This window comes from Callithrix jacchus, chromosome 15 (genome assembly GCF_049354715.1).
Source record: "Callithrix jacchus isolate 240 chromosome 15, calJac240_pri, whole genome shotgun sequence".
Classification (NCBI taxonomy): domain Eukaryota; kingdom Metazoa; phylum Chordata; class Mammalia; order Primates; family Cebidae; genus Callithrix; species Callithrix jacchus.
This window is the reverse complement of record NC_133516.1, coordinates 75,131,621-75,159,456: the sequence shown is the minus strand read 5'-3', so window position 1 is coordinate 75,159,456 and position 27,836 is coordinate 75,131,621. Positions and strand designations below refer to the sequence as shown.

At 42.8% G+C, this 27,836-nt stretch overlaps 1 protein-coding gene across 19 annotated transcripts in view; it reads right to left on the bottom strand.

The window, feature by feature from the left end:
• The window catches only part of ARHGEF3 (Rho guanine nucleotide exchange factor 3), a 348,474-nt gene that overhangs the window by 193,235 nt on the left and 127,403 nt on the right, over positions 1-27,836 (bottom strand). For 3 of the 19 annotated variants that reach the window (XM_035273876.3, XM_078351858.1, XM_002758465.6), the window contains exon 1: positions 3,340-3,467. The exons of 15 other annotated variants lie outside the window; for them this stretch is intronic. In XM_035273876.3, coding sequence (XP_035129767.1) covers positions 3,340-3,390 — 51 coding nt within the window. In that variant the 5' untranslated portion in view covers positions 3,391-3,467. Of the gene's footprint in view, positions 1-3,339; positions 3,468-26,925; positions 27,027-27,836 lie in introns of those variants that run through there. One more of the 19 variants, XM_078351862.1, reaches the window with a different exon arrangement.

Sequence of the window (27,836 nt, the reverse complement as noted above, 5' to 3'; positions counted from 1 at the left end):
GGCAGAAAAGTTAAAAAATTAGCTGGGTGTGGTGGTGAACACCTGTAGTCCTAGCTACTCAGGAGGTTGAGGTGAGGATTGCTTGAGCCCAGGAATTCAAGAATGCAGTGAGCTATGATTGTGCCACTGCACTCCAGCCTGGGCAACAGAGCAAGACCCTGTCTCCTTTTAAAACAAAAAAAGTATGTCTAAACAACGTCAACAAAACAGAAAGGCAACACAAAGAATGGGAGAATATATTTGCATGTAACATATCTGAAAGGAGATTAATATTCAGAATATGTAGAGAACTGCTAAAACTCAACAACAAAAAAATAAGCAACCCAATTCAAAAGCGAGCAAAGGACTTGAACAGACATTTCTGCAAAGAAGACATACAAATGGCCAATGAACACATGAAAAGATGCTCAACATCACTAATCACCAGAGAAGTTCAAATCAAAACTACAAGGTGATACCACTTCACACCTATTAGAATAGTTACTATTGAAAAAAATTCAAACTTAGAAGTGTTAGTGAGGATGTGGAGAAAGTAGAACGCTTGTGCCCTGTAGGTAGGAATATAAAATGGTATAGTCACTGTGGAAAACAGTATGCTGGTTCTCAAAACATTAAAAATAGAATTACTGTATGTTCCAGCAATTTTGAGAATATACTTCTGGGTATATACTAAAAAATAAATAAAATAAAAGCAGATGGCAGGAATGTAAACTAGTACAACCACTATGGAAAACAGTCTGGAGATTCCGTAAAGAACTAAAAGTAGAACTACCATTTCATTCAGCAATCGTACTACTGAGTATCTACCCAGAGGAAAAGACGTCATTATACAAAAAAGATGCTTGCACAGGCATGTTTATAGCAGCACAATTCGCAATTGCAAAATTATGGAACAAACCCAAACACCCATCGATCAACGAGTGGATAAAGAAACTGTGGTATATTTATACGACGGAATACTACTCAGCCATAAACAGGAATCAATTAACCTCATTTGCAGCAACCTGGATGAGACTGCAGACTATTATTCTAAGTGAAGTAACTCAGGAATGGAAAACCAAACATTGTCTGTTCTCACTGATACGTGGGAACTAAGCTATGAGGACACAAAGGCGTAAGAAGGATACAATGGACTTTGAGGACTTGGGGGGAAGGACGAGAAGGGGGCGAAGGATAAAAAACTACAAATAGGATGCAGTGTATACTGCTTGGGTTGTGGGTGCAACATACTTTCACAAATCACCACTAAAGAACGTGCTCAGGTAAGCAAATAAGCAAATACCACCTGTACCCCAATAACTTATGGAAAAAAATTGAAAGCAGGGTCTCAAGAGATAATTATACACCCATGTTCACAGCAGCATTATTCACAATAGCTAAAACATGAAAGCAACCCAAGGTCCATCCAAGGATGGATAAGCAAAATGTGGTATATCACTGTTAGTATTAACTGACCAAAAAAAACCTGTTTAATGTAGGGCATACAGTAAACAGCTCTCAAATCTTTCAGCCTTGTAATACAAACAGTCGTTTTCAATCACCACTAAAAGTAATAATGAAATGCAATATATGTACTATATATAATCATGCAACAGTGGAGTATATTCACAGAGAAATTGAGAATTTGTTTCTCTGTTACTTTCATAGCTCCATACGATATTACCACCATATACAATGATGGAATATTCTTCAGCCTTAAAGGAAAAGTATTCTGACACATGCTACAACATGCATAAACCTGGAGGACATTATGCGAAGTGAAATAAGCCAGTCAAAAAAAGACAAATACCCTTCGACTCTACTTAGATGAGATACTTAGAGTAATCAAAATCATAGAGACGGAAACTACAATGGCAGTTGCCAGGGGATAGGGGCAGGGAAGAACGGAGAGTTATTGTTTAATGGGTATAGAGTTTCAGTTTTGCAAGATGAAAAGAGTTCTAGAGATGGACAGTGGTGATGGTTGTACAACACTATGAATGTATTTAATACCACTAAACTGCTTAAAATTAGTCAAGATGGTAAATTACGTGTTATGTGCATTTTACCACAATAGAAAATTTTGAAAAAAAAAGTATGCCTAGAGTGGTCACACACAAGAGCTGGAATTAGAGTTACAGAAATCAGTCCCAGGAACATAGTTCTGATGAGAAGAATAGAAAAAGCAATGGACATTGCCTTTAAAAAACAGTTTTGGCAGACTGGGAATAGTGGCTCATGCCTCTAATTCTAGCACTTTGGGAGGCTGAAGCTTGAGCTCAAGGAAGATTGGTTGAACTCAGAGTTTAAGACCAGCCTGAGCAACAGAGTGAGACCCACGTATCTACAAAAAATGAAATAATTAGCAGGGCATGGTGATGTATACTTTTAGTACCAGCTACTCAGGAGGCTGAGGCAAGAGGGCTGCTTGAGCCCAGGCAGTCAAGGTTGCCGTGAGCCGTGATTGCGCCACTGTATTCCAGCCTGATGACAGAGCAAGACGCTGTCTCAAAAAACAAAAACAAAACAAAAATCAATTTTGGCTTATCCAAAACTTTAACAACTACCCCCCTCCCCCCCAAAAAAACACAAATAAATATAAGGGATAGGGAAAGCCACCTTCAGAGCTGCTAACCATTCTTCAACCCATGGAAACAACATTTCCAGCCACTCTTTCCAAAAGAACACAAACGAAACAACGATGTTCTTATGAGAATGGTATTGAGTCTGAGTCTCCACTGCTACTATCTGACTTCATTCTCCCGATAATGAACAGACTCAAAACACCAGGATCATTTTGTTGATCTGGTGGGAAACGTACAAAACAGTTGTTCCAAGCAGCATGAACTTCTAAATATGAGTTTAGCCATCCTCTAATCTAAAGAAAAAGATCTTGGAAATTCACTTTGTGATTAGATAGCAACAACAAAACAGAAGGCAGATGTATCCTTCTTTTCTCTTTTCCTTCCCATGAATTAAAACCACCCTCTTGCAAAAATGAAAACAGTAGCATTGCAGAGCAGAGTGTGAGAAGCCCTCTCCCTTTGCTCCCTTCCAATCACATATGCTAAAGGAAGCCTGACAGCTACGCATGCCACTCAGCTCACCCTCGCAATCAAGCAAAGCCATCTGCGTTCCTAAACACAGCCACATCCGCGCTCTTCTGATTCATACTAAAGTGAGGCGGGAATCTGGCTCCATCACCCTAGGTGCTTTTAACAGCAGCTCCCTGCTCAGGGTCTCGAAAGGTAAAAACAACACCGTGTCCTCCCACACCTCAGATCCTGAAACCACCCCACGGGTCTCCAGTGGGAGTTGAGAGCCAGTAGTCCATCCCAGGCTCAGCAGCAGGGGGCTTACCTGCGCAGGGAGAAAGAGGCAGCACCACACCATGGGGCGCTCCGACCTCATCCACCCGGACTCGCCGGCTCCTAACCGCGGTGGAGCCCTGTGCACAGGATTCTCTGAGCAGGGCTGAGCATGGTTTCCCTAAAGGAACTCCTCCCCGCCACTTGGGCTGCATGACAGGAAATGACAGGGGCCATCAGTTACAAGTGTCAGAGGCTGAGAGCTGCACCAGTCGAGACCTCCCCACTGGCGGTTTCCTTGCCTGCTACTGCTGCTTTTTCAGGGCACTTTTTGGGCATTCAAAGGCACACCAGAAATTCAGTTTCTGGCTGATAATCCCGAGCCTGTAAGATACAAGCAGTGCTCACTGGGTCCCCTCCAAAAGCAACGTGAAGCATCCCATCAACTAAAGTGGGTGTGCTGCCCGGAGCTTTGCAGACCCAACCAAACATCACATCGGGGTGAAGTAAAAAGAAAGCATCGCTAGGAGAAGGAACACTGGGAGGAGAGTTTGGGGTCTTCAAAGAGGAATCAATGATCTATTTGAACTTTATCAAGAATCGGCAGCCCTGCCCGGAATACAGAGCCCACACTGAGTCCCACTTCAAAAGCAACTACACACCCAACCATTTCTTTCTGTCTCATGCAAACCTGGCATCTTCCCTTCAGAGCCCTTTCAAAGCAGCTGCTTCTGGAAAGCTCCCTTTCAACTTTTGACATGGATAACAAGCGGTCTTCCTGGTCTCCTCAGAGCTGTTATGGAAATAATTCATGGCTGACATTTCTTGTTTTATGAAGTGGGGCTCTCACCAGAATGAACGTCTTGCCTTATAAAAAACCCAGACCTCTTGGGTGAGGTAGACTGTCTCACAGGAAACTATGAGGTTTCAGATGAAAACTATGCCCGGCTTGCTCCATCCCCACAAATAAACCAACACTCTCACCCTCCTTGCACATTGGCAGAGGGTCTCAAACTCAAGGAGACGTAACTCCAGTGTAGTTCTCAATTAATTATTTATTTCTTGTAGTTATCGAATGGGGTAGTATCTGACTTGCAAAAATCTTCCTAATTACAAATTTTAGCTGCTAAGATTTAGCCCAGGGTTTCCTGAGGCCTTCTTACAAATGCACAGGTTTTTAAGAGCCTTTCTCTGTCTCAAGCCTGAGTAAAGTCAGAGCACTCAGCAAAGACAGCGGGTTCATTTAAACAACAAGCTTCTGGTCTAACAGAAGGAGATTAAATCCAAGACTTTTATGAGAAAGCAGGCTGTCTCCATTCACGTTGCCAGGAATCTGCAAAAAGTGCTGAGGGGTCCAGGAAATAAGTGAGCTTGGCAAATGCATTTTTCATGGGGACAAAGTCTGAGAAGCCTTCTCAGACACATGGGTAGCGTTCTGACGGGTGTTCCAGGCAAAAGAACTGGCAAACTCAACAGCAAGGCGGTACAGAGAACTACAGTGTACTCTGGAAGAAATGTAAGTACTTCAGTACGTCTGGAGGCTGCTCTGACAGGCTTGGAGCTTGCTTCAAAAAGTGTGAGGGAATCACACCTGCTTAGAGAAAGGAGGAAGTGAAATCACTATAAAAAGGCTTAGACCTTCTAGGCAAGCGTCTGGGTCACCAGGGAGCTAGCAACTGGAAGCACTCAGTAATGAGTGTCAGATCAAATGGCAGTGTCCACCAAGAGGCAGGTTTCAGATTGGGATCCCCTATTTCCTAAAGCCTGACTCCCCACGAAGCAAGCTGGTTAAGTGGTGGCTGGTGGAGGGGAAGGGCAGGTATTCCTCCTGTTCTAGCCTCCCACACAGGAAGGGTCCTGAAATTGAACAGGCCAGCAAACAACCTGAGATTAGCCAAATTTGGGGACAACTCAGCTGATGAAGAAAGTTAGTGCCCTAGGAAATGATGGAGGCTCCATCACCAGCCACTCCTTTCTTTTCCCCCCCGGCACAAGCCACTTCCAGGAGTCCCAGCAGCCAAGGCCAGCCTCACCCCAGTGAGGACTGGAAACCTGAGATGACCACGGTATACTACATTTTATTTCTTTGGGGAGGGGGAAGGGAACATTCACATGAACAAATCCTGGAATGATTCAACCTGACTTCCGGCTGCTGACTGAATGGGAAAGAAGAACTGAAACCCGTGGGCTGCAGCACTTTGTGGAAGAGGTGAAACTTGAGGGCCTCCAGGGCAGGTAGCAGTGGAGCAGGGAGGGATAAACGGAGGGGCAGAGAGAGGGCCAACAGACACCCTGGCAGGGGAGAGGGACGCAGCCTGCAAAAAGGAAGTCAAGAACAGGGCATGGCCATTTCCTCTGATGCCCTTGCTCTGACCAGAAGCAAGAACTCCCAGATTGAAATGGGTCCTTGAAGAAGGCACTTCAAGTAGAGAATTTCAATAGTAAGAGGCTCTGCTCTGCAAGGTCCACATTCAATTTTGAGCTTTATAATGGGATATCAAAAGGAACAGGAGTTTTCTTTATGACATATAGGATACTACCAAGTATTCAAACATGTTTTTATATTGGTTTTTACATTTTAAAAGTAACATAGTGTCATTGTCACACATTCAAAGTCACACAGAAGTATGTAAAGTAAAAAGTGAGTCTTCCCAAAGGCCCTGCTTTTTTTTTTCTATCCTGATCCCTGGACACACTGGTGTTAAAAAGCCAGATGCAGACAGAGGTTCATAAACCCAAATGCATTTAGGACCAGGGGTCAGGTACCTGAAGGAAAAGGCCCGGTGTGCACTTGGGCACCACTGAGAGTTTTTGTCTTAGGTCAGTTCCAGCTTTTTGGGTTCCTAAGGGGCTATTGGCCCAGGGTGACCAGACATTTCAATTTTTTCAACTGAAGCCTGAAATTCAGGGTTTTATGTAAAATCTCTCAATTTGTAAATGCTGGCAACTGTTCATCACTGTAAGAAGTACTGTACAGGCCATACAACACAGTTGCTGGCTACACTGGCCCAGAGGCCACCAGTTTGCACCCTCTGGTGGTAATCCTTCCAGACATTTCCTTCTGTCTAAAAGCACATGAGTTGCTGGGTGTAACATCTTATTTTTTCAGAAATAGAATGATAACATTGTTCCACCACTTGCTTTTTTCATTTAACATCCAGGGCATCTTTCTCTGTCAGGCACATTTTCAACCTCTTAGTGCAGAGCATGCTATGATATAGAAGGAAATTAACTCACTCAGCCACCTGCCCTGTGGACATTCAGCAAATATGAAAGATATGCTTGAAATGTCACTTCTCATTGTCCATTCCTCTTACCTCTGCCAGTGTTGATAACTCATGATAAAAGTGCACCTGTGTGTGAATATTAAGATATCACACAGCCACAATTACTGAAACCAGAGTGACCGGTTTATATTTTCATATGAGCGCTTACCATGTATTTTCCCATGTGATCCTTGTGATGGTCCCAAAGTAGGCCTTATTATCTCTTTGCAGATTAAAAAAAACTGAGACTCAAAAAGATGGTGTGTGCCAACCCGTGGCACATGATCTAGAGGTGGCAAGCTTACTTCAGAGCTCCCGCTACAAGCATACAGCCGTCAGAAGAGACAGCCAGAAACCTGCTCTGGGTTATTCAAGAATCTGGTATGTTAGAGCGCAAACCACTGGAGAAGGTTCACAAACAATGGGACAATTCACTTGCCTCTTGGAAAGAAAAGCCTCATTTTAAAGCCCTTCTTCATACTCATCCAACATAAATTCTATATAGATTGGAGAGAAATGTTAAAAAGGAAAAAAAAACTGTAAAATTCTGGGGGTGTAGGTTCTTAGGGAATGGTATTTTTCTTTCAGTGTATAGAGCTGAATCATATATTTATACACAGGAAAATACCTACAAGGTGCCTACGATGCAAAAATGGACCCTGTTTTCCCACAGTTGGTTAAATAACCAAACTGGTAAAAACCCCTCTTGCTGGGCTCTAAAGAGACTAGCACCAAAACTGGGACCTAACTAAGATGCCACCACAAGTGTCATGACATCACTAGAACCAGAACCATGTTTCCTGTGCTCTTGTTTGACATACCTGAGGGCATTTTCTGCTGAGAAGTTCCAAGCAATTTCCTCACCAAAGATAATTATAAGAAACATACTCATTAGGGTTGTGAGACTTTCATTTACTTTTATTTAGATTTTAGCAGAATTACTTCTTCATTAAAAATTGGCAATCAACGATGATTATTTCCATTTGAACTTTATCCTGGTTCCTTAATATCTTCCTTATTTGTATTTAACAAGCCAGAAATTTCACAAAACCTTACAGTTGAAAAGGGAATTTCAAAGCCTTAAAATATATCCCATTTGATGCTTCAAATTTCAAAATTTCACAAACTGAATGTAAAAATGGGTAGTAAAAAAAATTATGGCTCAGTGCAGTGGCTCACACCTGTAATCCCAGTGGTTAGGGAGGCAGAGACATGAGGATAGCTTGGGCCCAGGAGTTCAAGATCTGCCTGGACAACATAGCAAGACCCCATTCTGTACAAAAATGAAAAAAAAAAAAAAAAAGACCAAAAGAAAAGGCTGGAAAAAAATCTCAAATGGGATAGTAGCAGTGACCAAATTAAAATAGTATATTGCACACTCTCTTAACCAAGTTTCCAACATCATAAGATTATTATTTCTCAGATCTTAGGTTTCTAAGGCTGTTGCCAATTTAGGTAAGACTAAGGAAAAACAAAAATTCATACTGTGGTTGAGCGGGGAGGTATGACAATACCTTTCAGTGTTACTAGGTTGTCAGGGAGACATTAAGCACAGCAAGCCAGTGACAAATAAAAAGAACATCAAAGTCGAGCCTGGAAGTTGCTCACAGTCATGCCTTTCTATTGACTGAATGTCTTCATCTGTTCCTCAATGCTGGAAGAGTGGTTAATCCAAGTAAAACTTGAACAACTGCTCCACCCGCTTCACCACGAACTCTAGACAGATGCAGCAGGGGTATCCAGACACTTTCCCAGGCCAAGGCCTATTGGACTCAAGGTGGTTCAACTCCAGAGACTTTGACCATTTGAAAATGTTGTTGCTCTTGAAGAGCCCTGCTTAGTATCCCAGATCAAGATTATAGAATGAGAAGAATGCGTGAGCAGACCTGGCTGCCCAAGGTCAAGAATGAATAAATAGAAGAGTCTTCATCTATGGTTTCAACACAGAAACTAAAAATAAATGATGCTGGAACACGGAAGTCCCAACGATTGCTAGTCATGGCTAATCTCGAGTGCTTATCTTACTGGTTTTGTTACGAGCAATCACCTGAGCTCTGTATTTATTCTGTCTAAACAAATCTGAACTTTTATAACCAGATTCCTCACATTATTTTGTCAACTGATACATGGCAGCTATTTCTAAAAGTGAATGCAAAAAAAAAAAAAAAAGAAAAGCCATCTTCTGATGTATTATGTGAAGCAGCCACTGGCTTGGTTGCTGCGGTCCTGCGTCCTAGACCAACACAAGAAGCAAGGCCTGAAGAATTTCCGCATGCAGCAGACAGGGGCCACTTGCAAATAAGCTCATTCAGTTTATTTCTTAGAAACATGAACACCCTGGGTGTAGCTTTTTCAAGAAACTGTCAAGTCCCCTTCCTTACACTGTCAGTTAAAAGTGAAACTCCTATCTGTGGGTTACTGACCTCTGCCCAATTTTCAGGAAGAAAAAAAAGTTTAAAAACTGATTAGCTGATACCTATCAGCCAAAGGGCTTCCTTACTTGGAAATGAGACTTACTATTTGGCATTGTATTGTCAAAGATAGTTAGAAGTGGAAAATATGAATATGGGGGTGGGGGTGGTATTTCTGACACTTACATGAATACTCAGGAGGATTTTAAAAAGTAATTTGCCTATATCAAAAAACAACTCTTGACACACTGAATTTCTAAGTTAAAAATATATAACAAAAGCAAGAATCGTTTTTATTAAAAAGTTTCTCACCGTTATTTTGACTTCAGATAACTCTTTAGGGATAATTTCTGGGAACAAACGTCTAGCTGGAATAGTTAACAGTAAATTAATATTTGGGTTCTATGATTTTTGGCTCTGCCACTTACTAGCTGAATGACCTGGTAAGTCACTTCTTAATTTCCTGGATCTTTAGTTTCCTCATCTGTAAAACAGGAATCATGACTCCTTTATCCCTAGCAGGGTTGCAGAAAGGATGGTAGGATAATAACTGACATATGTATTTAAAAGCAGAATAGGCCAGGCACAGTGGCTCACACCTGTAATCCCAGCACTTTGGCAGGCCGAGGCAGGATGATCACCTGAGGTCAGGAGGTGGAGAACAGCCTGGTCAACATGGTAAAAAACCCATCTCTACAGATAGATAGATAGATAAATAAATAAATAAAATTAGCTGGGCATGGTAGCACATGCCTATAATCCCAACTACTTGGGAGGCTGGGACAGGAGAATCACTTGAACCCAGGAAGCTGAGGTTGCAGTGAGCCAAGATCATGCCACTGCACTTCAGCCTGGGCAACAGAGCAAGATTCAGTTTCCAAAGAAAAAAAAAGGCATAACAAAGGATGGGGACATTGGGGCCATCATACCATTGTTTTTATTTTTGTATAGGTTTTAATTTTTCCCTAATAACTTTTTTAAAGACAAAGCCACAATAATAATCTTTTAATTTTTTTAAAATAGAAGAGGAAATTTTTTGGTGTAATGATGGAAACTGGTTCAAACTTTCCTCCTAGCAAGTTGAAAAGCAGTATCAAATCTGAAATCCACAGTATGATTTTTTTTTTTTTTTTGAGACGGTGTCTCATACTGTCACCCAGGTTGGAGTGCAGTGGCACCATCTTGGCTTACTGCAACCTCCACCTTCCAGGTTTAAGCAATTCTCCTGCCTCAGCCTCCTGAGTAGCTGGGATTACAGGCACCAGCTACCATGCCCAGCTAACCATGCCCAGCTAATTCTTTTGTATTTTTAGTAGAGACAAGGTTTCACTATGTTGACCAGGCTGGTCTTGAACTCCTGACATAGTGATCCACCCGCCTCAGCCTCCCAAAGTGCTAGAACTACAGGCATGAGCTATAGCACCTGGCCCATAGTTTGATTTTTTTTATCCTGATTTGACTGTCAGCTGGGCATCTAAGAATAAAAAGGTAATAGAAATTTGCAGTTTCCCATTTCCCTTCTTCCTTCCAATAGAGAAAATAAAATGAGAGCGTAGTTAAAACTTAAGTTTTATTTTTAAATCTTACAATGCTGACTTCCCTGAAAGCCCTGTATCCATCTAAAAAGTTCAAGACTTCAATGAAAATACCCCCAAGAAATCAAGAGATTTAAAAGCATGTGTGCCCCAATGACTCAGAGCATTCATTCTGCCTAAACACTGACAAAAGTGATTTTTGTTTTGTTTTGTTTTGGGTGTGTTCATGTGTACCTGAACAATCAGTATTGCCACTTTTTCTCCCTTAATTCAGAATCAGAAAGGAATCACCAAAACACTGGAAAATAGCAAACCAAATGAGATAGGCAGAAAGGGCTTCCAACTCCCACCCAAGGCAACTGGTCCTGATTGGAAGCTCAGCACCTCCTCAGTTAGGGCTCTGCCCTGGAGAATGTCCCTTTAAGTCACACTTCCTGGTAAGGCTGAGAGATTTCCGCATACAGCTTCCTGGAGACCGTATAAGATAAACAATAAACTTTGCAACAGAATCATGGACAATAAGCCCCACGTGGCTGTAACAAGAAGCAATTATAAGCATTGACAATGGCTAGGGCATTTCCAACAGGAATGCAAGTGTGTGATAAACAGGGGAGAAACATACTACCCCACACCTGCACAAACTAAATGATGTGTAAAAAATAGTTCCTAGCCTCTCATCATATTGAGAACCAGTTGCTTCAAATTCAGCACTTATTGTTTTAAATCATTGTCTAAAAGGAAAGCAGTCAGGCCTTTCTTAAAGCCCCACTCCCTATTAGACAAAAGCTGCTGTGGCCCAGTGACACCACATGTTCCTTACTCCATGGGTCTGTGTAAGTGTTACAAGAAAGGGGTCCTGATCCAGACACCAAGAGAGGGTTCTTGGATCTTGTGCAAGAAAGACTTTAGGGCAAGTCCAGAGAATAAAGTGAAAGTAAGTTTATAAGGAAAGTAAATGAATAAAATATCGGCTACTCCATATATGAAACAGCCACAAGGACTGCTGGTTGACCATTTTTACTGTTATTTCTTGATTATGTGTTAAACAAGGGGTGGATTATTCATGCCTCCCCTTTTCAGAACACATAGGGTAACTTGCTGATGTTGTGATGGCATTTGTAAACCGTCAGGGTGCTGGTGGGAGCGTAGCAGTGAGGATGACCAGAGGTCACTCTTGTCACCATCTTGGTTTTGGTGGGTTTTAGCCAGCTTCTTTACTGCAAACTGTTTTATCAGCAAGGTCTTTATGACCTGTATCTGGTGCTGACCTGCTACCTCATCCTGTGACTTAGAATGCCTTAACTGTCTGGGATGCAGCCCAGTAGGTCACAGCCTCGTTTTACCGAGCTCCTATTCAAGATGGAGTTGCTCTTGTTCACATGCCTCTGACACAGGGGTCACCCTTTGAATCTCCTGCAGCTGAGATCTACCTAGCTAGTTTGGGGAATCCCCCAACTCAGGAACCAGAGCCCACATTCTACCAAAGGCGATAAGTGTGCCACACACTTGCTTCTCAGCCTTGCAGCCAGGGCATGAGAACATGAGCAGGCTCAGCCAATCAGATGCTGGGATGCAAAAAAGCAGGGCCGCTGCTGATCCCATTCTTCTAAGGTAGTGGCAGCTTCCAGAGGCAGAGTGAGGGTAAACTGGGCAGCCACGGCCTGTAACCAGCATTGGTGGTGCAAGCCATGGCATCTACACCTACCCAGCAGTTGTAGCAATAGTATCTTTACAGTAACTGTTTGGTGGTATAATTGTCCCTGTTTCCCCGGATGAGCTACCCTAGATACTGTAATAAATTCATCCTCTGCTTAACTCAGTCAGAACTGGGTTTTATTGCTAGGAATTAGTTCATATATTAATACACACATAAGACAGGACAGGCTACAGGTAAAGTAGTCTGGAAACCAGTTTTACAGGATGATTCTGAGCATAAGTACTAAATGGCCTGTAACACACTTAGAATTCAACCCCAACACTATCCCTTGGCATAAGGCCCTGCACCAATTGGCCCATCTCCCTCTTGGACCTTATCTCATCCTACTCTCCTCTGTCCTCCCAAGCTATAGTCACATTTTGTTCCTCACCAGGATCTTTCCTGCCTCAGGGCCTTTGCCCTTGCGGTTCTCTCTTCCTGAAAATGCTTTCCTCCAACTCTTCATATAGCAGCAGCTGTGTCATCACTCAAGCTTGGCTCACAGGAGGCTTCCCTGACCAGGCTGTCTAGAGCACCATACCCCACATCCCACCATCTTATTCTCTATCGCAATACCCTATTGGTTTCCTTCCCAGTACTTATCACACCCTCTAATCGATTCGTTTCATTATTAACAACAATACGAACCACCATTGACTGGGGGCTTGCTGTGTGTCAGATGCTCGCCTAAGCTAATTTAATTCTATGACCACTCTGTGAGATAAGTACTTTTATTATCCCTAGTTTATAGATGAGGAAAGAGGCTCAGAAGGGTTAAAAAAAATGTCATCCAATATGCCAAGCTTGGCAGTAATGGAATAGGGACTGGAGTCCAGGCCTACAGCAGAGACTCATACCACAGTACTCATTCAGGCAGTGACTGAATACACACTAGCCAGAGTGTAAGCACTAACGCCACAGAATAGCCTGGTTCTCATGGAGCCTGGAGGCTGGTGGTGCAATCTCCCACCTGGTATTCTACCCATCATGCACAGACCTTTCTTGGGGAAGAAATGCAGACTGACATGTGTAAGAATGGGGCCACCTTCCTTTGTTCAACAGAAAAGTGCCCAGCTCTGTGTTCAAAGCATCAGGCATGTACAAATGCCTCAGGAGCTCACAAGGCCAGAGGAGATGTGGACCTGCACACAACCCTCACCGTTCAACCTGCTGGTTCCCACAGCCTCGGAGCACTGGGACGCAGAGGAAGAAGCCAGGGACCATGCTCAGGGTCTCCCCAGTGAGAGTGCCATTCCAGCTGATTGTTAGTGATGTGTAAGAGTTGCCAGACTGAGGAGAAAGGGCCAGGGCAAAGGTGAGAAGTGGGAAGAGCAAAGTTCATTCGGGAGGCAAGGAGATGGTCAAGGCATCTGAGGAAGGGATGGGATGGGAAGGCCAGGGATGAGATGCTTGCAGCCAAGGTGGGAGTTCCAACTCTACCCTGCAACAAATGGGGAAGCAGGGCAAGTCTCTCAGCCAGAACAGCTGCATGACCAGATAGAAATTCTTTCTGTCAAGAATAGTGGCCATGGCTGGGCTCAATGGCTCATGCCTGTAATCCCAGAACTTTGGGAGGCCGAGGCGGGCAAATCATGAGGTCAGGAGATCGAGACCATCCTGGCCATCATGGTGAAACCCAGTCTCTACTAAAGGTACAGAAATTAGCTGGGCATGGTGGTGGGAGCCTGTGGTCCCACCTGCTTGAGAGACTGAGGCAGGAGAATCGCTTGAATCTGGGAGGCAGAGGTTGCAGTGAGCCGAGATTGTGCCACTGCACTCCAGCCTGGCAAGAGAGAGAGACTCTGTCTCGAACTCCTGACCTCAGGTAATCCACCTGCCTTGGCCTCCCGAAGTGCTGGGATTACAGGCGTGAGCCACCGTGCCCGGCCACAAGTGTAACTTTTGTTTTGTTTTGTTGTAGAGACAAGGTCTCCTTGTTTTGCTCAGGCTAGTGAGAGACTCTGTCTCAAAAAAAAAAAAAAAAAAAAAAGGACAGTGGCCATGGCCATAGAATACAGTACTAGTCAGATGTTTTGGTAGTTGATTTCCTATGTATTAAAGTACACATACATAGATACTTTTGCTAAAAGCCAGGAATTTTAATAATAAGAAGTTCCATTTCTATGCTTTCCAACTCCCCCTCCTGGCTGAGTAAGATGTGAGATAAGTCTGCCCTTCCAACAGAAGGAGTTAAGCACAGCCATCCTCTCCTGTAATGTGAAATTACACAGACCTCTCACATGGATAATTTATGGAGAAAACCAGGAATTCCCCAGCTACTTGATTTTACGACTCCAATCACCCAGATTCCCCCAGTATGATAACAAGAACCTCATCTCTGGGTTGTATCATCATTAAAATGAAAGGCTGATTTTTATTTTGTTAAAGTATGTGTGTGGTTAAGCCACAAAGGGCCTCCTGGGAGTGGTGGGAGGAGTCCCCAGAATGACCATCTGAGAGAGACTCACACTTCCTAACAGGACCCAGGGAATGCTTCATTAAATGAGCAGCCCCGAAGGTCTGGAAATGCCAAACCAGCCAAGGTGGTGAGGGCATAGCATCCAGAACACAGACCAGAAATAAAGGAAGGCAATTCAGCACAGAGGTGAGGAATGGGAGTTCTGAGCCAGATAACCTGGGTTCAAATCCCAGTGCTGTCACTTAATGTGTGACCACTGATCATTTACTTAACTTTCCTGGGCCTCTGTTTCCTCCTCTGATAAATAGGACTAATAAGAGGACCCACAGCAAAAAGTTCTTGTGAGAATCAAATAAGTCAAATATGTATTATTGAGCATAGTGCCTGGCACACAGTAAGTAACAACTGCAGTTTCCAAGAGACTGTACAAGATAAACAATTGATTTTGCAGCAATATGATGAATAATAAGCCCCCAGGTGGCACAACAAAGAGTAATTGTAAGTGCTGAAGCTGGCTAGGGCATTTCCAATACGAATGCCAATCTGTGTAAATAGCTGTTGCTGACATTACATATAATAATCTTATACAAAAGTATAACATATAACATAAATAAACATATTTTAAATATACTATATGTAACATTATACAATATGGTAATAGTGATATTATTATGATCTGCTTTAACCCAATTTAACAAAGAATTTTTCAACAAAAATGAAGGGTCTGAGGAGGGGAGGCCCAGAATCAGGCGCCTAAAGGGTGTTTGTGTGGTATTTCCAACCACCTGTAGGTTCAGTACCTACCATGGACCACAGAGCCAATCTGCTAGGCCAGAGTCCAGACTGTACCACATACGAGCTACAGAGTTGGGAAAGTCATTTGACTCATTAAAAAAAAAAACCTTGATTTCATCTCTGCAAAGGGGATAACAACAGTACTGCCTTCACAGTTTGTGCCAAGCACCAGTGCTCAATTTTACATGTTTTTACATAAATCTTTCTAAAAACTGCGAATCAAAAATGATTACAATATCTATTTTGTGGCTGGGTGTGGTGGCTCATGCCTATAATCCCAGCACTTTGGGAGGCCGAGGCAGGTGGATCATGAGGTCAAGAGATCAAGCAAGACCATCCTGGTCAACAAGGTGAAAACCTGTCTCTACTAAAAATACAAAAATTAGCTGAGCATGGTGGTACACGCCTGTAGTCCCAGCTGCTCGGAGGCTGAGGCAGGAGAATTGCTTGAACCCAGGAGGCGGAGGTTGCGGTGAGCCAAGATTGTGCCATTGCACTCCAGCCTGGGTAACAACAGCGAAATTCCGTCTCAAAAAAAAAAAAAAAAAAAAATCTATTTTGTAAATGAGAAAACCTGAGGTTCAGAGATGTTAGGCAATTGCTGAAGAGGACACAGCTAGACTGACGTGCAGGAAATCCACCCCAAGCCAGCCTTCAAAGCTAGCCCATGCAGCATGAGAAGGATGCACCAAAGCTTCTCAGAGCAGGAAAGTGTCAACCAACACGTGTGCTGGAATTGCCCATTAAGAAGGGCATGTGTTTCCCCACTGCAGACACCAAAGCTTCTGGCACCTGTAGGCAATGAAAAGAAAATCCCCCTTTTTGAGCACCTACTATATACCAGGCACCATATTGAGTGTCCTGCCATAATGATGTGGCACCTTATCACCATAGCAACCCTCTGACGCAAGGACTAGAAGATATTGAGGCTCAGAGAGATTGAGTTCCTGGCCCATGGTCACAGAGCTTTTCAGTGGCAGCATCCCTACACACATCTGGGTCCATTCTGCTCCCATTCAGGCTTGGAGACAGGCTCTGAAAATGCTCCTTAATGTCCCTCAGGTGCTCCTCTCCCCCCTCATTATCTCCCACTTTGAAAGCACAAAGCTGCTTATTTTGCAGCAGGAAAATAACCATGGAGGCTGAGTAGGGCCATGGTGCAAACTATAATTACTGCAGAAAACAATTTGCATTCCAGATCTGAAATGTGCTCAGGGCTCCACTTGAGCCCTGTAATCAGCTTACCCTTTGCCCAAATCTCTCTTGAAATGAAGATGTATTATATGAACTGAGACACAGCGGGGTTTGGAAAATGTGCCTCTGCCCCCAGTGAACTGCCATCTGAGAGAAAACCATGCCAAGAAACGTCCAGGGTTGAGTGGAATTTAAACCCCAGAGAGGTTGAATTCCTCTGCTGCAGAACAAAGAAAACAGTAGCCAGGACAGTGGACAGGCAGGGCCACACGGGTAAAGAATCAAAGGCAGGAAATGCATTATATAACACATGGGCCTCAGTGAGGAGGTGGGATGGCCACCTTTCCCTCCTTTATCAGAAATTGCTATCTTGCCTGTGAGTCACATGTCAGGATATGGTGACCTTGCTACACAGGACAACAAAGGACACCCACAAGGTCAGCAAAAGTCCTACTATGTGCACACTGTGAGAAAAGGGGTATCCTTTGAATTAGAGAAAGAACTCCAGGAAGGCCTATTCAGGACAAAAAAGCTGCAATTTGGGTCCTCTGGCTGGGGGAAGGAGGGTCTAGAAAGGAGAGTGAGAGTGAGGGATAGAAGAGGGCTGACTGTGGCCTCTTCCACTCTGTCTGAACCACAGAGGGATCTGTACTAATTATTTCAGTCCCAAGTGGCTAGAGTCACGGGTCCTGTTTAACTGAAATTTATCACAGCCCTAATTTCTTTTGTTACAGAAAGAAGGGACAGTTTACATGCCAATTTCCATCACCCCAAACCCTGACAAAAGAGCTTCACATGAAATCTCTACTGAGTGGACAGTATCTGCAGGCCGAATCCAGACCGCCCTAAAAATCGGAATGTTTCTCAAACTTTAATGTGCCCACACGCCACCTGGGGAGCTCAGTGAAATGCAGCTACTGCTCCAGGTCTCGGGTGGGGCCTGAGATTCTGCATAGCAAACATGCTCCCAGGTTCTGTTGCTGCTAATGTCCCATGGACCACACTTTGAGAACCTTACTAGGGGACATGTAGTGACTAAGCAGAATCCCCCAGAACATATTTCCTATGTTTCCATAGTCATGGTGACACGTGGTGACTTCATTCTAAGAGTAAATAAGTAAACTCAAGCACTATGTATCTTTAAAGTGCTTGTTTCCAGGCTCAAAACTTCAGCACTTGTAAGTTACGTTATTAGTAGCTAACAGGATGATTGTTCTTGAAGGGAAACCTGGTGTAGATGCTATTAACTGAGGAAAATCCAGTAGCACTTCTCTTGGCTGACGTTTCTGGAGTAGCCCTAGATCCTCTGAGGTACAAAGAACCTGAAGGCCCAAAGGACAATGCAATTGAGCAATGCTTTTGCCGGTGCTCTTCCCCACTGATGACCCTCTCCCACTCTTGGGTGGCCAGTCCATTGCAGTGCAGCCATATTCCTGAGGCTGGGTCACCTGCCAGCCCCCCTCCTACCAGCTGTGGCTGGGATTCTCTTCAGGAGGTCCTCATCAGTCACAGTTGCACCTTCCTAACCTGACAGGCACCTTAATAAATTCATCCAATCCAAAGCATTCTTTTTTTTAATGGCTGGAGCTGGCTGCCCTGTCCTGTTATGCAAACAGTACACAATGAGATGCTGATAGCATCTCTCTACCATTGCCAAGACAAACCCTGCCAGGCCAGCAGAAATGAACCCGGTGACTGTAAGCAACAATAGTTGCATGAGTTTGTTTAAATAAACACAACAGGTGAAAATGTTTTGAACTCCTCCTATTGCTAAACCAGAGACTTTTAAGGTTGGTTTCTTCTAGAAATAAAACCAGCGTCAAGTGTAAGGAATGAAAGGCAGCTGAAGGAAACCACCCAGAAAGCGAACTTTGTGTTTCTTCCGGCAACATGCACAGAGGCACATATTTTTGGATAGATTTTTGATGAAAACTACTGAAGCCTAATTGAGATACTTGCATTGTCTTTGCTCAAAGTAAGGATTCTTTCTTAATCTTGTTCACTGCATCTTTTTGACTTTTGCTCTTTGAGTTTGGGAGCAGAACAGCGCGGGGTGGGGAGTTGGGGAGAGATAGCATGGGAGAAATGCCAGATATAGGTGATGGGGAGGAAGGCAGCACATCACACTGCCATGTGTGTACCTATGCAACAATCTTGCATGTTCTTCACATGTACCCCCAAACCTAAAATGCAATTTAAAAAATTAAGGAAGTTCAGTGTCACTAAATAACATAAAATTACACGTAAAAGATAGCATAGGTCTTTAAACCAAATCCTAAAATATATTTTTAAAATGCATGTGGTAAGTGAAGGGAAATGGGCCGGGAGAAGTAGAGAGATGCTGTTCAGTACTGTGCTCAACGGAGGGCATTTGACAAAGCACATCAGAATGACTAATGAAACCAGATGGGGAAGTCATTTCCTGAGCAACAGGTATCGGGAGAAAAGAAAGAGCGAATCGAGGACAAATATTTTAGTGGCACATATGCTGAGCCTCTTAGTCACTCTGGATAATGAGACGAGTATATTTTAAAAAGAAAAAAAATGACACGACATCAAGACTGGAAGAACAATAAGGCAGCGGGAGGCTTTATTATGTTTCAAGAACAGCAAATCCGATCCATTGGTACCAATTCTGTAGACTTGAAAAGCCTATTCCAGTCTACACCTCAAGGCTTTTCCCTCCTCGAGAAGTTTGAGAAATTGCTGATGAACTTCCTAACGCCTGGCAGAGGTTCTTCCCAAGAAAAAACACATTAGATTATAATTACACAAGCTCCATGATGGGAAACATACCATGCGGTAGAAGGTGTTTTTTTTTAAAGCCACATGTCTTTTTGGCCAGGTGCAGTGGCTCATGCCTGTAATCCTAGCACTTTGGGAGGCTGAGGTGGGCAGATCCCTTTACCCCAAGAGTTCAGGACCATCCTGGGCAATATGGCAAAACCCTGTCTCTATACAAAATACAAATATTAGCCGGGCATGGTGGTGTGTGCCTGTAGCCCCAGCTACTTGGAAGGCTGAGGTGGGAGGATCACCTGAGCCCAGGAGGTCAAGGCTGTGATAAGCCATGATGTGTCACTGCACTCCAGCCTGGGTGACAGAGTTAGACCCTGTCTCAAAAAAATAAAAATAAAAAAGCCACATATCTTTTTGATCCCCAATTCCTAAAACAAATTTGCAATCTGTAGTTATCTGAGTTTCATAACTAAACCTAAGGGGAATACTGCCTGCCACATTAGGTATTTTCTCTGGTTTTCCCAAAGTGATATTCCAAAGTATTGTCCCAAGCAAGCACTCAGAACTCCTAACAGTAATGTGCCCAACACAGAAAGGCGCCATTGAGCTACCTATTAAATCTTTGGAATATGAATCTTTTGGTCCAAGATGATTGCTATGATTTTTCTCTTGGCTGAGTATACAGTATCTATTCTTTTCAAGGTGCTTTTCTCCCCTCTCAAATATCCAAGTAAGATTTATGGGTTTTGTTGTTGCTAATAGAAAAGGAAGACAGAATTCCTCCAGGTTCACCTTTACCAAGTTCTAACATTTGAAACTCCTCCACAAACATATGTGATGCTATATTTTAAAATTCCATCTTAAGTAAGCATGAGATTTAGGCCAATTCATTGAGTTTCTGACTTAGATTCATTTCTGTTGCCTGTTGGGGAGGATTTTTATTCTTTTTTTTTTTTTTTTTTTTTTTGAGATGGAGTTTTGCTCTTGTTACCCAGGCTGGAGTGCAATGGCGCAATCTTGGCTCACCACAACCTCCGCCTCCTGGGTTCAGGCAATTCTCCTGCCTCAGCCTCCTGAGTAGCTGGGATTACAGGCACACGCCACAATGCCCAGCTAATTTTTTTGTATTTTTAGTAGAGACGGGGTTTCACCATGTTGACCAGGATGGTCTCGATCTCTTGACCTTGTGATCCACCCACCTTGGCCTCCCAAAGTTCTGGGATTACAGGCTTGAGCCACCGCGCCCGACTGGATTTTTATTCTTAAACCTTAAAACCTAAGACTCCACTCAAAAATTGCCATTCAAATATTTGTCTTATTACTTCAGCTTTTTGTCCCCTCAAATATAAAAATTAATATATGCACCCCATAGAAATGTAGGAAAGTCAATACAAAAGTCATGTATAACCTCACTTACCAAAAGGAAACCATTATTAATATTTCAGCATATTTAAAAAATCCTCTCATGTATTTTTTTCACAGCCCAAATTGTACTGTATATACAATTTTGTTTCTTGCTTCTTAAAACATACCAATAACCATTTTCCTGGAATTAAACTCGTCCTCAACCTCCCCTTGTCACTTATAACTCATATGAACAAAACCACACTTTATACCAACTGCCTCACATTGGTGGACATTCAGACTTTTTCCATTTTTTTCTGTCATTATAACTGCGGCAGCACTAAACATTCTCACTTATAAATCTTAGTCCATATCTCTGGTGACTTCCATGGAATAGATTCCTAGTCGTGGAATTATTGGGTCAACAGACTTACATATGCTTATGTTTCTTGACACAAATAACCAAACTGCTTTTCAGAAAGATGACTAAGTAACACTACCACTGAACGAACACCTGTGACAGAGTCCATCCCACATCACCATCACCAGTATTTTATCACTTTTTAAAATGTTAATTCTGAAGCTTTAAAAAGTTTAGATTCCTCAGACTGACCTGCTGAGGTCAATGATTTCAAATGTTACCCCATTATCAAAATAACCTTCTTTTATCCTTCCAAACAAAATGTTAATTAGTCCCACATTGAAACTGCAAACGTGAGAGGAATGTAGTCATTTGCTGGATATTTTCAGTGGGCAATTAAGGTGCCATAATTAAGAAGCCAAGGACAGTTAGTTCAGTACCAGTCTGTGGCAGTACAGAGAGAGATGCATGCAAAATAAAGTCAGAACCAAATCCACTGCCAAGCATCACAAGATACACAAGATCTGAATTACCATCAGTCAACACCTATAGGAATACATAGAATGTTCAAGAATATATCCAGACTACATTTAAAATTCATTCAATAGCTTTTTGCACAACAAATTTTCCTTCTTCCCTCTAAATTGGTACATATCTCCATATGCAGCAGGCATGTCTTTTTAAGGGCAAATCTACACAAAGAGCAAATGGTTCAGACTCAGTCTTCCATAACCTAGAGTCTGAATTGATTGCGGTATAAAACAGAAAAAGGTTAAGTTAAAAAAATTTTTTTTGAGACAGTGTCTCACTGTGTCACCCAGGCTGTGCAGTGACACAATCACAGATCACCATAGCCTTGACATCCTGGGCTCAGGTGATCTTCCCACCCCAGCCTCCTGAATAGCTGGGACCACAGGCATATGCCATCACACCTGCTAATTTTTATATTTTTTGTTGAGACAGGATTTTGCCATGTTACCCAGGCTGGTCTTGAACTCCTGGGCTCAAAGTATTCACCCACCTTGGCCTCCCAAAGTGCTGGATTACAGGTATGAGCCACCATGCCCTGCTGGAAAACTATTTTTAAACAGGAAAGTTTTTCTAGTATGCTAGAAATGTTTGGAGATTGATATGGTCTGGTTCTGTGTCCCCACCCAAATCTCATCTCAAATTGTAATCTCCATAAGCCCTACATGTACAGAGAGGGTCTGGTGGGAGGTGACTGGATCATGGGGGCAGTTTCCCCCATGCCGTTCTCATGATAGTGAGTTGTCATGAGGTCTGATGGTTTCATAAGTGTTTGACAGTTCTTCCTTCATATGCTTGCTCTCTCGCCTGCCACCATGTAAGATGTGCCTACTTCTCCTTCCACTATGATTGTAAGTTTTCTGAGGCCTCCCCAGCCATACAAAACTGTGAGTCAATTAAACCTCTTTTCTTTTAAATTACCCAGTTTCAGGTATTTCTTTACAGCAGTATGAAAATGGACTAATACAGGGATATATTCTTCACTTTCCCTTCCCAGGATATTTGCCCCACTTCACCAATGTTGTCCACAGCTCCTGCTGAGTGAGTATGACATAAGAGTAGTCCTAGCAGGGATGGAGGGATTATTTACTGAGCAGTTACTATGTCACCAACCCAGTGTTAAATACTTGATATGAGGCCAGATGCGGTGGCTCATACCTGTAATCCCAGCACTTTGGGAGGCCAAAGTGAGCAGATCACGAGGTCAGGAGTTGGAGACCAGCCTGGCCAATATGGTGAAACTCCGTTTCTACTAAAAATACAAAAATTAGTTGGGTGTGGTGGCATGTGCCTGTAGTCCCAGCTACTCAGGAGGCTGAGGCAGGAGAATCACTTGAACCCAGGAGGTGGAGGTTGCGGTGAGCTGAGATTGCACCACTGCACTGCAGCCTGGGTGACAGAGTGAGACTCCTCTCTCTCTCTCTCTCTCTCTCTCTCTCTCTCTCTCTCACACACACACACACAAACTTGATATGATTATTTAAGTTAATCCCCATAATAACCCTATGAGCTACATACAGTTTCAGATGGGGAATCTGAATCTTGGTAAGGCTGATTATTTGCCCAAACTGGTAAATGACAGATCTATTTGACCTTGACTTTCTGGCACAGATGACTGAAGCAAGAGGTAGAGAAGCCCTTTTAAGAGTTAGCCAGCAGACTGCACACCACTTGTGAAGCCCAGTGCAAGAAAGGTGAATTGATGCAACGGAAGTTTTCCCAGGGATTTGGGGATGGGGAAACTGAGACTATGTCATAAAGCTGCAGGAAAGAGAACTGCTGAAAGATCATGGCAAATTGGTCCAGAGCCAGCATCATGACAATTCCAACAGTGACACAAGGAGAAGACACCGGGAACAGAACCTATAGGTCAGTAACAAGTGAAGGCAGAGAAAGGGAATGAAACTGACCCACAAAGAGAAGTCCTAGGTTCCTGCAACTATATAGTCTCTTATTAAAAAGCCATTTTCTTGAGGTAATGAAGCAAGTGCCTATTCTTTGCCAAAAACTGTCTAAAATATCCATCAAGAAATGAAAGCAGAGTTGCTCCCCACTCAGGGTCTGGGCTCTCATCAGCGTCTACCCTGCATAGCAAGTTAGCATCACTAGTAACAACCCGACCTCTTAATAAGACGCAGGTAACCAGCATCCCTTAGGACATTTTCCTGCCTAAAAGTATTTAACCTAAAACAAACTAAGTCTTTAGACCCAAATTACCAGATTATAAGAAATATATAGTGCTGAGGAACAAGTTCAATGACATCACAAGGAAGCAGTCAGATAAACCCAAATGTGGGACACATTCCAAAGTTTCGTGGATTTCTTTGAGACAGGATCTCACTCTGTTGCCCAAGCTGGACTGCAGTGGCACAATCACAGCTCACTGCAGCCTTGAACTCCAGAGCTCAAATGATCCTCCCATCTCAGCCGCCCAAGGAGCTGAGACTATAGGCATACACCACCATGCCCAAATAATTTTTGTATTTTTTGTAGAGGCAGGTTTCACCATGTTGCCTAGGCTGGTCTTGAACTCCTGAGCTCAAGCAATCCACCAGCCTTGACCTCCCAAAGTGCTGGGATTACAGGCATGAGCCACTGTGCCTGGCCTCCAAAGTTTCAAAAGACAAATTGGCCTTTTCAAACATTGGAGGGATGAGGGGAGTATCTGAGAATCAAAAAGGTTAAGAAATAAAACAAAATGAAATCATGGTCCTTGATTCGATAGAAACAAACAAACAAGAAATCCAGCTAGATGCAGTGCATAATCCTTGAATGATTTGGGGAAAACCAGTTATAAAAGACAACTGAGAAAATATGAATATGGACTAAATATTATGAAATGTTGGAGAATTATTGATAACTTAGGTTTGATGATGATACTATGATAATGTAGGAAAATGTCTTCGTAATTAGGACATATATGCTGAAATATTTAGAAGTGAAGAATCACAGTATCTGTAATTGTGTTACTTTGGAATGGTTTAGTTAAATAAAGCCAAACAGTATCAACCATTAGAGACAAACAGGTAAAAGCAAATATTAGGAGCTATTGATTCTATATGGTGAGTGTTTGTTGGACTTATCTTTTAAGTTTTCCATATGTTTGAAATTTTTCATAATAAAAAGTTGAAAAATAGCACACAATAAATAAGAATCACGGAAACCACACAGGGAGACACCACGTGAAGGCAGACCTCTCTTCTCCCAATAGACCACACTCAATAATGCCTCCTCTCTGCTAGAACAAGTATTATATATACATCTTCAGTTTAGCCCCAGACAAAGCTGTTGCTTGTTTTTAGGAGGTAGGCTGCACAAAAAGCCCATGTTAACATCTAGTATCACCATCACTCCAATAAGATAAACAGAGGAAATGACAGAGGCACCCATCTAACTTGTGCCGAGTCATACGTTTTCTCCCCATCCTCTTTTTAATGAAGTGGGTTAGTTAAACCTGCATAAATTAAATGCACCTCCCTGAAGTCAGAGCTTTACTCTTAACACAAAGTCTCATCTGTCCATAAAGAAATGATCAGTCTTATTCCCCCTTTTCTGTAAATGAAATGTTAGGTCAAATTAGCACTGAGATACACAACCACATCATGTGTTAGCAGTATTCTGTTGTACAGAATGTCTCCTCTTCCCTGAACATGTGTTAACCAAGGGGTTAGGCACTGGTGGTCCCTGTTTCTGCTACAGCATCTAATCCTGCTGCCTTTATTTCCAGCACTACAAGGGGGTTGGCAGTAATAGTCATGCACAAAAAGGCTGGTCCTGGAGTTGTGCTCATTGAGATTTCCAGGGTTGGATGGCAGAGAGAGCCTGAGTGGAGAATGACAAATGCAAGAGGCCCAAAAATCAAGAAACAGAATTTTCATCATCACGCTTATTATACAGGGCAGCCTATTTCAAAATGGGCCCCATGCAATCAAGATTAATGATTATTTGTTTTTAGAGACTCCTCGTTTCAATTACTGAGGAAAAGTTTGTAATACCTATTCATCTTCGATAATAGAACATATTTTAAGTGATGTTACTCATAAACAAGTGGTAAGTAAAATGTGGCACTAACATAGACAAGAAGGGTTGGAAGGAGCAAAAGATACCTAATATACATGAGGCATCTAGTTCCTAAATGCTATACACTAAATATGCATGAGCCTTATGAGGCACTAAATATACAGAGACACTAATAAAACATGAGCAGCTAACATACATGAGGCCTTAATTCGGCTCTCCATTGGAGATACCTATTCTAGCCTCATGTGTCTTCTGCCCAAGAAATAGAAATTAGCCAGCTGTTCATCCAGCTAATTGGCAAACTGTGGTACAGACCAGATGTACTTGTTCCTGAGTCTCTTTGGTAAAGCTAGTGAGTTTTTCACTTGAAGTTCAACTCCAGTCCTTGTAATTGCATCGTCGGTGGGAAAGGCCGACACTGTACAGAGACAGGAAATACGAATGTTGCAAAGCCCAAGACTCAGGTAGTGCGCTCTTTCCATCCTGCCTGCACTCTCTGTGAAGTGTGTTAATGGATCCCATCTTTTGCCCCTTGCTTCTAGCTGTGTATTTCAATTGATTTAATGGGCAGTATAATTCGGGCATTTAAAGGGGAGTGGTATTAGAGTCACAATCCAATCTAGTCCAATCTATTCAGCGGGCCGCACTCACTGTGAAAAGGAAAAAATTGATGACAGAGAAGAAAATCCAGTAAGAAAACTTTTACCAGCCCCCATACAAGAGGCTTCAATTCCCATTCCTGGATTCAGATACCGACAGAAAGAGAAAATAAACCCAACATGGAGGAAAAAAAGGGGAAGTTTCAGCTTCAGAAAAGGGGGTTTTCTAAATGTTCCCTCAGTTCTCAACATCACCATCTCCTTTCATGCTTTCACATACATAAGGGTCTTTTGGAGGTAGCAAGATCACTATCATGACATTTGTTTGTGTGTAATAAAGACTACATTTGATTAAAATTAAAAATAAAAATTTCCATGAAAAGTCAATGTGACTAACCACAAAAAAAATACTGAGACTGATTCTTGGACCACTTTCTGTTGAAAACCCCTAGCTGTACTCCAATACTTCCCAATAGTCTAGAAATGGCCTTAAGCCATTTCAGAACACCATTTTCTAGGACCTGCTATTATTTTGATTCATCCCAAGGACTATTATGTTTTATGTCTTGCTGAATAGCTTGCCAAACAGACTATTCTTGCTCGCAGAACAGACTGTCTGGGTTGAAAAAAAAAATCAATAACTAAATGGACTGCTTCTAACCAAAGATGAAAGAAGAGGAGTTAGGAGTTTTGCCCACATGGAGTTAGACCCTGGGAGTCAGGATGATTACCTTTTATGATAGGAGAAAAGATGGGGAAGAATTTTGTAGGCAAGAATTGTTTGTATCTGCCCCAGAGCCGCCTTCTCCTTCAAGAAACTGTCCCTTCTCTCTCATTGTTACTATGATTACCATAGAAGTCACCATGGTATTATTACATGCATAATTACAGCATAATTCCACTCCCTGGCCACTGCTGATTGGTCCAAGGGTATCCACCTGACCCAAGTTGGACCAATCAGAATCCCTCCTTAGTAATTCTGGCTCTAAGAGAGAGAAGGCTTGTCTCTCTGTGGATGGCTGCATTTCCACTGTATGGAGAAACGGAAAAAGTCAGTTGGCCAAGCAAATGTGGTAACAGAGAGGGGTCAGGAATCCTCATGGGCTTCCAGTGCTTGGTTCCAGGTACTTCTGAGGCTCCACTGCATTCCACGAAATACTTCCCATACTCCTGTATCTTTGAAAACTCTCCTTGTGGCCGGGCACAGTGGCTGAAGCTCATAATCCCAGCACTTTGGGAGGCTGAGGCGGGGTGGAGGGGGTTTGGATCATGAGGTCACAAGACCAGCCTGCCCAATACGGTGAAACCCCATCTCTACTAAAACTGCAAAAAATTATCTGGGCATGGTGGCACGTGCCTATAATCCCAGTTACTCGGGAGGCTGAGGCAGGAGATTGACTTCAACTAGGAAACCGGAGATTGCAGTGAGCCGAGATGGCACCACTGCACTCCAGCCTGGGTGACTGAGCGAGACTCCGTCTCAAAAAAATAAAAACAAACAGAAACAAACAAAAAAAACCTCTCCTTGCTTAAGCTAATTTGCGTTCCTGTCACTTGCAACTAAGATTTCCTAATTAACCCAGCAGGCCAAAGTAGAAGCATATTTCACCCTGCATAACTAAAAAGGGACTAAGCAAGGACT